Consider the following 12629-nt stretch of genomic DNA (forward strand, 5'->3'; position numbering starts at 1 on the left):
GAGGCTCTTCCATTGGAAGAAGGAGAGTCCAGTCAGCACCAGCCAAGCTCTGACCCTAAACCTGCTCGGAAGAAACGTGTGGAGAAGCCACGTAATCCTCGCTTCAATGACCAGGAAAATACAGCTCTTGTCACTGGCATTCTGGAGCACTATGACAGTATATATGGACATTTACTAGGTAAGTGTACCTTTACATTTATTATTCAAATACATGTGATCCTAGGTCATCTGAGTTTTGTTCATATGCAAATATGGGTTCACAATATCTTTCTATGTTAATTAGTCTGGAAACACAGCTTTTTATCATGCCTTACAAGGACAACTAAACACAGGCGGTCAATTTGCCATAACTGCATACAATATGAATGCAAGCTTGCTTACATGTATAGGTTTAGTAGTGAATGCTCATGTGCTTCACATATTACACATAAAACAGCATGTTTGCTATCTCTTGGAACAGCTAGCAGTGTAGGAAACTGGTGCTTATATTATTATTAATTTACCTCATATATTTTATATGTTTTTCAAGGGCGGACAAGTTCAGCAAGCAGAAAAGAGATGTGGGACACAATAGTCATTGGTGTCAATGCGTGTGGGAATCATGTGAGGGACAAGCGGAGATGTCACAAGAGATTTGATGATATTAGGTCCAAATTGAAAAAGAAAATACAACACCAACGCGTGCATGCTACTGGCACTGGAGGTGGGCCCACACCACAACGTCTCATATTAAGTCCATTGGAGGAGCTGCTTCGGGCAAAATTACTTCCCATCGTCGTGGAAGGCTTACCTGGTGACCGTGATATAGGAATTTACCCCTCACAATTTCCACCAGGTGAGAAATATTACTGTACTAGGCGTGTCGTTGCTTACAGTTATTTTGCATAGTTACACTGCTTTTTATACTGTCTTCACAATATAAGCATACCTGCATCTATATATGTATATGTCTGATTCTGTATATATATATATCTCAAAATAGACATATATGTTGTAGTCCTACTAAAAGCAGTAACTAATATAGCACGTGCCATTGCGTGCTCATTTACATGTGAATTCCCAAAATGCATTGCTGCAGTGGAAGCAATTGATGGTGGGCGAAGATGGGGAACAACAGGGTAGTACACATGTGTAACACATGTTAATGAGAAATTATTACTAGCTACAGGTACAGAACAGAAATATGTAGAATATTATTGTGTATTTTATTTATTTTACTCCGACAAACATGACATTACTGCCTATTTTAAGCATGCATCAAATATATTGCATGCAACGGCCTACAAACATCACTTGCACTAACACATCTATAGTTGTTTATGAAAAGGTCCATTTTTACTTTAACTCATATACAGACAGCATAATGAGGCACACGTATCATATTTTATGTCATTGTTTTCATAACTTAAAAACTGCACACGACTATTTAGCTCATCTACCATTGTGTTAAAGCAGCTGCAATTAATATCTCATCACAGCATACACTTCAACAGAGGGGGTGGGGTTCAGCACACACACTAATTACAGCCTCATTTTAGGGTCAACTTAGTTCACACCATTTTCACCTGTTTCAAGTCATTGAAAGGTGTGGCTGATTAGGCTTTTTGGGGAAGGGAATACCGTTCTTACAACCTGACTAGCACAACTGAAGTTAATCACACTCATTTGAAAGCTTCACTTTAGATACTAAATGCCCCAACAACTCATTACTTATCAAACCGTACGTCATACATTAGTTCACTCATATCTATAGTTGAACTACTACTATCAACGACACATTATCACACACTGCATGTGTTGTCTTGTTTAGTCACAGCCACATTCATGTGTGCCACATCTTAGATTAATGTACCACACATATCCTCTACCAAAAACAACACTTTGTGCAATATGACCACCTTCATGATAACCATTGTGAATGGTCATCTCATGATAGTTATGTACATTATGATACTGATATCACTACACAACATATGATTTTTATGTTCAAATTTAATCTATTTATCCTCACGCATTACTGCAGGAACATAGTATGTTTTATGTTAGGGAACTCAAAAGTTCTAAGTACACAGGCATGTACATTGTTATTACAACTATTTATGTTCACTTTCACACACACATTTTGGGTTAAGGAAATTATGCTGTTAGGTACTCATAAATACAGAAAATACAATAACTGTTTGTTCAATATTTACACATGTAAATGTAAAACTTATGTTATTGTTATATATAGTTGCCCCTGAAGGACATGTGTCACCTGAGACTGAACAAGTGTCTTCACCTGGGTCAGCCAGCTCAACACACCTAGAAGGTGAGTGTATCAGTTGGTGGCCATATAATATGTGCTCTTCTATATGTTATGTTGTCATGTTCATTATTTGTTTTGCACATTTTCTTTAAATAGGATTACTTAGTGTCAGTGAAAATGAAGTGTAAGCCAACTTGTATTGTGTTAGTGATGTTAACTATCATGTAGGAGTTGTGAGTTTACAGCAAGTTTTCATTCACTCATATTTCATACTGAGTCCAAACATTATTCTTAAGTCAAGGTAGTTTTTAATGTGAGGTTATAAAACGTATGGAAACATGTTAGTTGTTACTTATGACACAGTACAATTACATAGTAACACAGCAGAGATTAACATGTCATTTAATAATGTGTACATTTATTTGAAGAACATGATGAAGAGGATTTTGATGATGATGATGATGATGATGATGATGCCGCCGCCGCTGCCATAGACACACAAATACAAGCAAGTGACCATGAAGAGGTTCCAATTGAAACTGTTTTACCGCCAAAACGTCCAGCAAATACCACATATGATGCAATTGTAGCTTCTGAGGGAAAAATTGTGGAAGCAGAAAATCGTCGCCATTCTGACCTGATGACAGTGCTGGAAAGGATGATTGCACTGCAGGAAGAAACAGTTTCACAATTGGCACATCTCCACAGAGTCTTCATTGAAGTGCCTAAACAGTTGCAAAAAATCAACACCTCATTCGAAGCATTAGTTGTTCAGCAAACACAAGCTAATTACTGGAGAATGACTAATGTACCACAATTCAACACCTCACAGCCAGGATCTGTTCATGCAGGTCAGTTTTCACCACATTCATCTGATATTCATTCACCAGGCCCAAATGTTACCGGTCAAGTAGCAGACATTGCTGTGCAGGTTCCTGACGACATCCTACCGCTGCCATCTGTACAAATTCAGCAGGTGACACCTACAAAGGAGGCCACAAAAAGAAAACACAAGCAGTTACTACTGACCAGTTTTTGGTCAAAAACAACAAAAGACACACATGAAACAGACCAACCATCACTTGTGCAGTGTCTACCAACTTGCTCACATGTGTCAGTGGGCACAAGCCCTGTCCGTGAACAGTCACTACCCAAAAGCCCTGTAGGTGAGTCACTGCCCAAAAGCCCTGTAGGTGAATCGCTGCCCTAAAGCCCTGTAGGTGAATCGCTGCCCAAAAGCCCTGTAGGTGAATCGCTGCCCAAAAGCCCTGTAGGTGAATCGCTGCCCAAAAGCCCTGTAGGTGAGTCACTGGCCACAAGCCCTGTAGGTGAGTCACTGGCCACAAGCCCCGTAGGTGAACAGTCACTGCCCAAAAGCCCTGTAGGTGAGTCACTGGCCACAAGCCCTGCCCGTGAAGTGCCAGAGGCCACTCAAAGTGGCTCTGTTGTGCCTAAAGTTGGTGGCAAAAGAAAAAGGAAAACTCAAGAGACAACAAGCAGGCCTGTTACTCGCTCGCAAAAGGAACAAAAAAAATAAATGTTATAATTCAGAAAATATGTCTTTGGCCTTGTTTTGTTGACTTCAGATTATCTAATTACTATTGTATGTATGCTGAAGACTGTGTTGTTTCCAAACTTTCAAGTATGTTTTTGTACACGTGAAGTTTTGGAAATGTTAACACTCCTAATTAATGAATAGTGTTATAAATATTTATGTTTTAATCGTCTGTTCAGTAATGGTCCACCAGGAGCCAGTTGCTAAGTTTAGAGAAGCTGCCATTGACTTTGCAGCAAAACATTGCATTTGGGTGTGTTAATTGATGTAATCATTGCATGTGCATATTATTTTCATGCAATTATAAAAGCACCTATTTAACTGCAAACATCTTTCTTGTACGTGTACAGCAGGATTTTGTGTTAAATATTACTTACCTTTGGTGGCCATTGTAATGTTGTCCTTTAATCATTTATGTGTTCTTGTTTCAAGAACATCTCTGAATTGATACTAATATATATGTAGTATGTATTGATATATGCACACACACACACACAGACACACACTGTGTGTGTGTCTGTGTGTGTGTGTGTATATATAGTACTATCTAAACTGGTATAGATGTATTTACAAAAAACATACACTTCATGCTTCCTTGTGAAAACACACTATTTTAATAATACAGGCCTAATGTTTGACAACTATACTAAGTGTGAGCCTCTAACATTATTGGGTGCAAACAAATGTTTATTACTTAATTCACTCATGCTTATCACCATTTAAATAGGTTTCATACAAGGCCTACTTACTGCCATCAATATGTTGTGTGTACTCCAGCAATATTTAAAAAAAAAAAAAAAACAAACATTTTTTTTATATATATATATATATAATATATATATATATATATATAAAAAAATTTTTTTTTTTAATTTTTATATATATATATATATAATATATATATATATATATATATATATATATATATATATATATATATATATATATATATATATATATATATATACACACATACACATACACATACACATACACACAATATACATATAGTACAATATACACTTTATATATATATATATATTTATGAGAGAGATATATTTATATATATATAGATACACACGTATTTAAACTCATGCAGCCAGGGACTTAACCAGACTTTCAAATACACACAGAAATGTATGTGGGAACAAAACATTTCATTTTGCAGGTGTGTATATTTACTGATATGGCTGTCTAAGCACTATTTTCACACACTGCTCTTTGATATTTTGCAAGAAAACTCAATGTTACTGAATGAAAAGTGTAGTAATGTTTTCAGAAACGAGATAAAAAAAGGATACATGTTTGTCCCACATGCGGCTATCACAAACCACAAATGTTCAAGCAATTATAACTAGAAATCCAATTGGCGTTTGAAATAAGGAGTTACAGTTTATACTTTTGTTGACCTTGAAAAGGAAACACAGCAATTTGTTAGCCATTGAGCAGTTTCATTTTGATGAGCAAAGAACAGATACCTGCACACATCTTTTGTGCTACTCTGCAATGGCTGATGAATTGGTGACAATTATGAATCCGAATTTAGGTTATAAATACATGATTTCAGAAGCTATTTTATCAACTTGCGGACACCAAGCAAGCACACGCCAAATCTATGATTTGATTCGAGCAAAATATCCTTATTACCAAAACCGTCGGCATGCACGCAATTTTAATTCCTCAATAACATTCACTTTATCAACTAATGACTTTTTTGAACGTGTGCAGGATAAGCTAGAACACAACTATGGTTTCTGGAAGATTGCCAAAGAAAAACATTTCACCGTGAAAGAAGGCACATATATTGTGGTTAAAGGCATATTTATTCCTAATGCCAATAGCAATGGATCCGCTACTACTGTTCCGTGTGAATCGATACCTGCTGCAATATCTGCACCCTCCATTTCTGAAACCCACATTGTACAAGAACATAACTACTATGATTATGTACCAAGCCTTTCAGCTGAAAATGCATTGGAATGGGTACCCGAAGAAATGAACATACCTCCCGACCAATTGTTTGAAGAAAGCAGTGGCGATTCCTATGAGCGCTTCATGGAGGAGATGTGTGTCATACTGGATTCAGCGGGTGGGTCAAGCGTGGATGAAAAAGCCTTGCATTTCTGGAGCGACCAGTTGCAGCCAGACGAAGAGTTAATTCTAGAAGAATGGTAAATATAACAACCGTTAATAGTTGACTCTGCGTTTAAATATTTTTTTTTTTTCTAACCACCATTTTCCCTTTCAATGCGTGGATACAGCGTAACATAGCAGACTGCATAACATGTAGCGATCACAAACAAATTGTTTCCGAATACAATATAGTAGAACCTGAAAGAGTAGTACACATTGCTGACGGAATAAATATACGTACTTTCCTATCCCTTTAACCATATTAGCAACATTTTACCATAACTCTAACACATACCTGTTTTGTTATCATGCTACATCTACAACATTTAAAAGCGGGTCCACCACGTATGACGTGGGACCCTTGTCATGGCCCAAGGCGTCCTTAAAAAGGATTACGGATGTAAGTCCCGCCCCCAAGCGACGTGTGCGCCTCAAAGCCTATTGGCTGTCATGTTTTGTTATAGTAACGGTAACTGCAGTGTGTCATGTGTGCGGCTCAGTGTTTGTAGGCGTCAACTGGGCGTTAGCTGAATGTTAATTGAGTGGGAGGAGTGTTAGCGTGCGTTTCACGCTGGTTTAACATGACGTCACACGTATTGCATTTGCGCATTGTGTTATCGGCCGTCCTTTCTGTCCAAACACGTCTGTTTAAAAAGAATACAGATGTACTCGTTTAGAACGAATGTAGTTTCGTATTCATTGTATTTGAAATAAAGATTTTATGTTTAATGGTATTTTCAAGATGTATTGAACGCACAACGTACGCTTTGTTTTGCGCATGCGCTAACAGTTAGTGCAGCCAAGCGTGAAGTGCGTGCGCACACTAAGATGTGCGCGCACATTTTTCAGTATACAGGCAACGTTCACATCATATACATAGTTATGCCTGCTACAAATTTAAAGAAACATTACATACTGATGTACACTTGTACTTCTAACATATAAGTGAGTGACGTGTGTATGTACACAATCATATAGAGCTGTGTAATGCGTTGTCACGGATACATATATAGTAAGGTGCCCTATTTGACCATCATGTGTTTGCTGTATTTCAGAGATGTCGGAGAAGATACAATCGGATCAATGTATGATTTCAGAAGAGTCTACCTTTATATGAGATGATTGTGAGGAGGAGCCACCGACTACTATACTACATATGGAACTAATTTTATATTGCTTGCAGCGCTTATTAACAAACAATTAAAAATGTGATACCCTTATGCCTATATTGCATAAGCACTTAATTAACATAATGATGTTGCAAAATAGTGCCTCATGAATTTTTTTTGAGTGTTCTTTAATGACTACTATCATTTTATGGCATGGTGTGTTTTATATATAACAACCATTCCCACTCTGCTAACACATTTGTGAATTATATTGTGTAATGGAACGTATGACTGTCGAAACTATGTAACAATAATAATAAGAATAATAATAATAATTATAATATGAGCATGTTCATGTATAGCGCTGCTAGTTGTACACAGCGCTTTACAGACACATTTTTCAGGCTGAGGTCCCTGGCCCGTGGAACTTACAATTTATTTTTTGCCGCCTGAGGCACAGGGAGATAAAGTGACTTGCCCAAGGTCACAAGGAGCCGACACCGGGAATTGAACCAGACTCCCCTGCTTCAAAATCTCAGTGCCAGTGTGTGTCTTTACTCACTGAGCCACTCCTTCTCCCAATGTAAAGGACACTTACAACCAACTAGCCATTTCTTGTTAAAAATCTCTTGTTACATGGGTATGTTGATAAAATGGTTTGGGACTGTAGCAAATAATGTTATTGGCCAGATGTTGTGGTCCCCTACAATGCATGATGTTCTGATTATGACATCAACATCATGTAATGAAGTACGTTTCTGTGTATATTTCATTAACCTAACTAACTATAGTTTACTGTGTTTATTAAACGTTCTAAAAATACATAGTATAGTCAATATGATGATATAAGCTACCATAATAAAGCTGGTGTTATCATTTGTCGGTGTTATACATGGATCCTACACAAATTGATACAGACACAAACAGTTGTCTTACAAAGTGTGTCTATGCTAATGTGCACGTGATTGACGTTACAATTGTGACAATACTTGATAATTATCATCATGATAATGATGAAGTGACGTGATTTATATTGCAAAAATATTACCAACATTGTCATATTGGTAAATTATAAATGCTAAATGACAGTAACATTAGTGACAAATTTGTCTTCTCTGTTAACAGTTTAACACTTGGTACATGTAGGACACATCCACACACGTGTGACTTATACATACACATGTCACAAATTTAAATTAATGTTGACTATTAATTCCTAGCATTACAAAACACCAACATTGCTAAATATAAGATGTAGTACGCATTGTTGTGATTGCAGGCATTCATGCATGGAGTTTTATGATCAGTCAATTTCATCCGTGATGAATGATCTCCCGTAAGTAAAGAAATAAGTACAGTTATCCCCTTGTCTCCAAACACCTCTATATTACATGAATGGAATTTATAAGGAAACATACATAAAATGTGATGAAATGGGAGTAATCATTTTCTAATACAATGCACATGAAAGCTCAAGAGTAGCTAAATGCATATACATGATACAGAAAGTACATATATGTAACATTTGTGTTTAAACCAATATGTTGGGTTTTGACTTCAAATAATTATAGGAAGATTGATGTAGGCACATCTTATGAGAGATACACAGAAAAAAGGATCCGGGGCCCATCTACTCCAAAAAATGTAAGTACTCACCAGCAGAGAAGTTAAAAATGTTATACTTTATTAAACTACATAAAATCAAAAAACGAACAGCACAAACACTCTCCCACGCGTTTCACGCCCACATGCCATCTTCAGTACCGTAAACAACACAGCAAAGTGTGTATTTGGTGTTAAATGTGCAACACCATGTATATTTCATGACATTCAAAATGTAAATCAGGCTGGTGTACACATCATATGGATGTACATGTTACACTGCACCAATAACATTGTATGTAAGCATACTAGAAGCATGAATGAGTATGGGCATAATATGTGTATTGTGTTAGCATAAGGAACAACACAATGCTAAAATATTAGTGCTTTGTTACCCCAGTTGTATTCACATACACACAACTAAAGTAAAATTGAAGAGGGATTATATAACCTGTGCAACAATAACATACCGGTGCCACATCCCTTTGTGCACACAGCAGAGAGAAGAAAGGTGTGCAACCCATATTCATCTGTGTCCTACCAGAAGGGTATATAAAAAAACATTATTGTTAAGATAACATAATGTAAGTATAAAAGTAGAACTTGGAACATATATGTTTTTACTTACAAGAAAAAAATGAATTGATGAGATTCTGGCGTGTCTGGCCACCACTGGCTGTTTGCTCATTTTCAGCAGCTACATGGGTGGGATGCTCGTCTACCACAGGCTCAGCTAGGTCTGACTGTACATTGTGCCTGAGTGCAACATTGTGCAAAATGCAACAGGCAAGGATAATATCAGACACTTTTTGAGGCTTGTATAGAAGAGCCCCACCAGTTCTGTCCAGACACCTAAATCTGGTCTTGAGTAGGCCAAATGTCCTCTCTATAACAGATCTTGTAGATATATGGGCTGCATTGTACCTGTCCTCTGCTTCAGTTTGAGGGTTTAGCACCGGAGTCAAGAGCCACGGCCTAATTCCGTATCCTGAGTCACCTATAATGAATGGAGCACACATAAGCTGACATTAGTGATCAAATTGTACAATGCCAACATTCCTAAATAAAAATGTGTTTTGTGTTAGAACATGTAAATGTGTACTCACCCAGCAGCCAACCATGTTCAAAATGTCCCTCTTCGAACGCATGGAAGACTGAAGAGTTCCTCAGGATAGAGGAATCGTGACTGGAACCAGGGAATTTGGGTACCACATGCATTATCCTCATCGTCGCATCACATACCACCTGTACATTGAGTGAATGGTAGTGCTTACGATTGCGGTACACATGCTCACTCTGACTAGGTGCAATCAAAGCAACATGTGTGCAATCGATTGCACCCAGCACACATGGTATCCCTGCTATATTATAAAAGCCAGTCCTGACTTCCAGCCACTCTGTCGCCTCTGTAGGAAAATGAATATAATTCCTAGCGCGTCTATTGAGTGCATAGAGAAACTGGGTCAAGGCCCACGAGAATGTAGATTGCGAGACCCCGCCCACTATGCCCACAGTTGTCTGGTATGACGCGGAAGCAAGATAATGTAATGAGCACAGCATTTTAACAAGCCCAGGGACTGCACGACCTCTGGCTGTGAAAAAATCTAAATCTCCCCTTACTCCTGATAAAGAGCTAAGATTGCTGCTGAACTCAAACGATAGCGACTTACAATCTCCTCCTCACTCATCCCATCTAACAGGGTTCTCTCCCTGTACAGACGCGGACGAGGCACAACTTGTCTCCTCTGTCTTCTCCTCTGATCTCCTGTCCCTCTCCCTGTCTCTGTCGTATCCGCGTGACTGTCCCTGTCACTGTCCCTCGGTGTGTCCCTCCGTTGCCCTATATGATTGTCTTCATCATCAAGCATGTCATAGAAAAGAATGTTCCTCCGTCTCCTAAACAATCTCAACATTTTGAAATGAGTAGCTGTGAATGATCAGGTAATGGGCGTCCTTTAAATAGGTATGTGATGATGTCAGGTGACATAGTAAAATGCAAGGTGTTACATTAACATAATAAAGTACTTCTGTGGCAAGCTGTGTGCAGTTCTTGTTATAAGTATTTGTTGTGTGTATTCTGCAGGGAATGATGATATTTGGCAATGATGTGACGTGAACCTTTGTAGAAACATTGCTTGCAAATAAATAGTTGCATGTGCAATGCATGTAACACTTGTGAACGCAACAGTCAGTCATGTAATTTGACAAAAAGGCTGAGATTGACGTGGGAAAAGTTTTGTGTAACATGTGTAATTAGGCATGTTATTGTGACATGTTGACAACAATGAATAGTCGTGTGCATATGCATGCTTTTCTGTAAGGAGGATAGTTGGTATAGAATGAGTTAACAAGGTGTCCCAATGCTGAATTACTGTACATGTGTGTATAAGTTAGGTTGAAGTGCTTGTAATGCTACGGTTACAATGTAAACATGCAATGTGATTGAGCGTCCAATAAGTGACGTCATGAAAATAGGGAGGACCCAAAAGTATATGTAAACATGAGAAGACAGATGTACATGAACGTTTAAAGATGCGTGTCACATTACAAGCATTGTGTAATGTAAAGGAAGATGAATATACTGTGTATGTGTGACATGTGTGACATGTGTGACATCATGTAAATAATTGTCGCTCAGTTCATTAAAATGTGTGATATGATGTGAGGTTCTCCTTTAAGAGTTGAGTATAGTATTTTCCCTTGGCACATCATCACATGATGAGTAATGTGACCCGCAAATGCTGCAAACATGTAAAAGTATAATGTTATGCAAATAATACACGTCAGCTGTGACACAATGCAGGGAATGCCCCACACTGTAATGCAAATGACGTTTGTATTGTGAGCAATGAAACGTAAACAGTACTATACTGTTATACGTCCCCGCTCCATTGACTCCATTGATGTACAGAAGTTTTTTTTTTCTAAGTGCTGTTGCGGCAGCCTTAGCGATCGTTCTCCCCTCCAAACTGCCAACTTTAGTTGGCGGGAGAAATTGGCCATAACATCTCAATTTCGTAGTGCCGATCAGGCCCGATAAGCTGTTTTTTTTTGTTGAATCCAGCCGATTTAAAAAAGTGGCGATCAGTGGCGAAAACAGGCTTATCGGCAGCCGACTGGCCATAACAAAATAATCGGCTCCGAAACCTGGCGAAATCAAGCACTTATCGGCGCTTACTGAATCTCAAACCCAATTTTGGCTATAAAATGGTGATAATTCCCTTATCAACGCTTACTGCATGAGGCCCTAAATCTCTAAGATCAAAGGGAACCAGACCTTACTTTAAAAAAGGGGCCAACTCAATCTGCTCATGTGATTTGCTCCCCAAAGTATAGATCCAAAACTGTTCCCTTTGGAGTAGGAAATTGTCCCTGTCCCCCCTCCTAGGATATCTGGGTATTACCTCGATGATGTCTGGTACCTCAATGATGGACGCATCCTCGCCGATTATCCGCCTTGATGCTGGGATCGCCATCAGGGTTATCTCACACTGGAGATCGATCATGAGATTCAGGGTGGAGAGCATCCAGCAGGGTTCTTTCTGCTGGGGACAGCTGGGCAATGACTCCGCCAGGGTGAACGAGAAGGACTTGGGGCCTCTCACGCCGACCAGCGTGGAAACAGGTCACCGCTCTCTTGAAGGTGGTGAGCGCCCAGGGACTCTACGATGCTGGGAGCATTGCGGCCGGAGTGGAAGAGATCAGACAACATGGTTAGGTAGTCCCTCTCTGTGGCAACAGAGTAATTTTATGCCACCAACTGGAGCTTGCATATTAGATTGCCCAATTCCGCACCTCCAGCGGGGATAAGGCCAATATAGGCCGGTCACAGGCCGGCAGCCACGGCTGCAGATAGGCTATGTCGCACCGTTGCAATTTGCGTCATCGCCTATCTTGCTTCCTGGACACCCGCAAATGAGACAGACGTAATGCAGGAACTTCTCTTCCCTGCCCGCAGCATTAGGATGCCTCCAGGCAGTGC

At 39.0% G+C, this 12629-nt stretch overlaps 1 protein-coding gene across 1 annotated transcript; it reads left to right on the forward strand.

The window, feature by feature from the left end:
* Nucleotides 1-535: 535 nt before the first annotated feature.
* On the forward strand, nt 536-3819 carry LOC142492156 (uncharacterized). Its single transcript, XM_075594838.1, has 3 exons — nt 536-835; nt 2234-2311; nt 2677-3819. The coding sequence occupies exons 1-3, from the start codon at nt 559-561 to the stop codon at nt 3456-3458; spliced, it is 1137 nt and encodes a 378-aa protein (XP_075450953.1). The 5' UTR covers nt 536-558; the 3' UTR covers nt 3459-3819.
* Nucleotides 3820-12629: the final 8810 nt, after the last annotated feature.

This window comes from Ascaphus truei, chromosome 4 (genome assembly GCF_040206685.1).
Source record: "Ascaphus truei isolate aAscTru1 chromosome 4, aAscTru1.hap1, whole genome shotgun sequence".
Taxonomy (NCBI): domain Eukaryota; kingdom Metazoa; phylum Chordata; class Amphibia; order Anura; family Ascaphidae; genus Ascaphus; species Ascaphus truei.

Bases quoted from the DNA above. Each gene is read 5' to 3' on its own strand.
- LOC142492156 (XM_075594838.1), top strand. From the start codon at position 559: ATGTGGGACACAATAGTCATTGGTGTCAATGCGTGTGGGAATCATGTG. The intron at 836-2,233 runs GTGAGAAATATT...TGTTATATATAG, and splicing joins CCCCTCACAATTTCCACCAG to TTGCCCCTGAAGGACATGTG. The intron at 2,312-2,676 runs GTGAGTGTATCA...ATTTATTTGAAG, and splicing joins CAGCTCAACACACCTAGAAG to AACATGATGAAGAGGATTTT.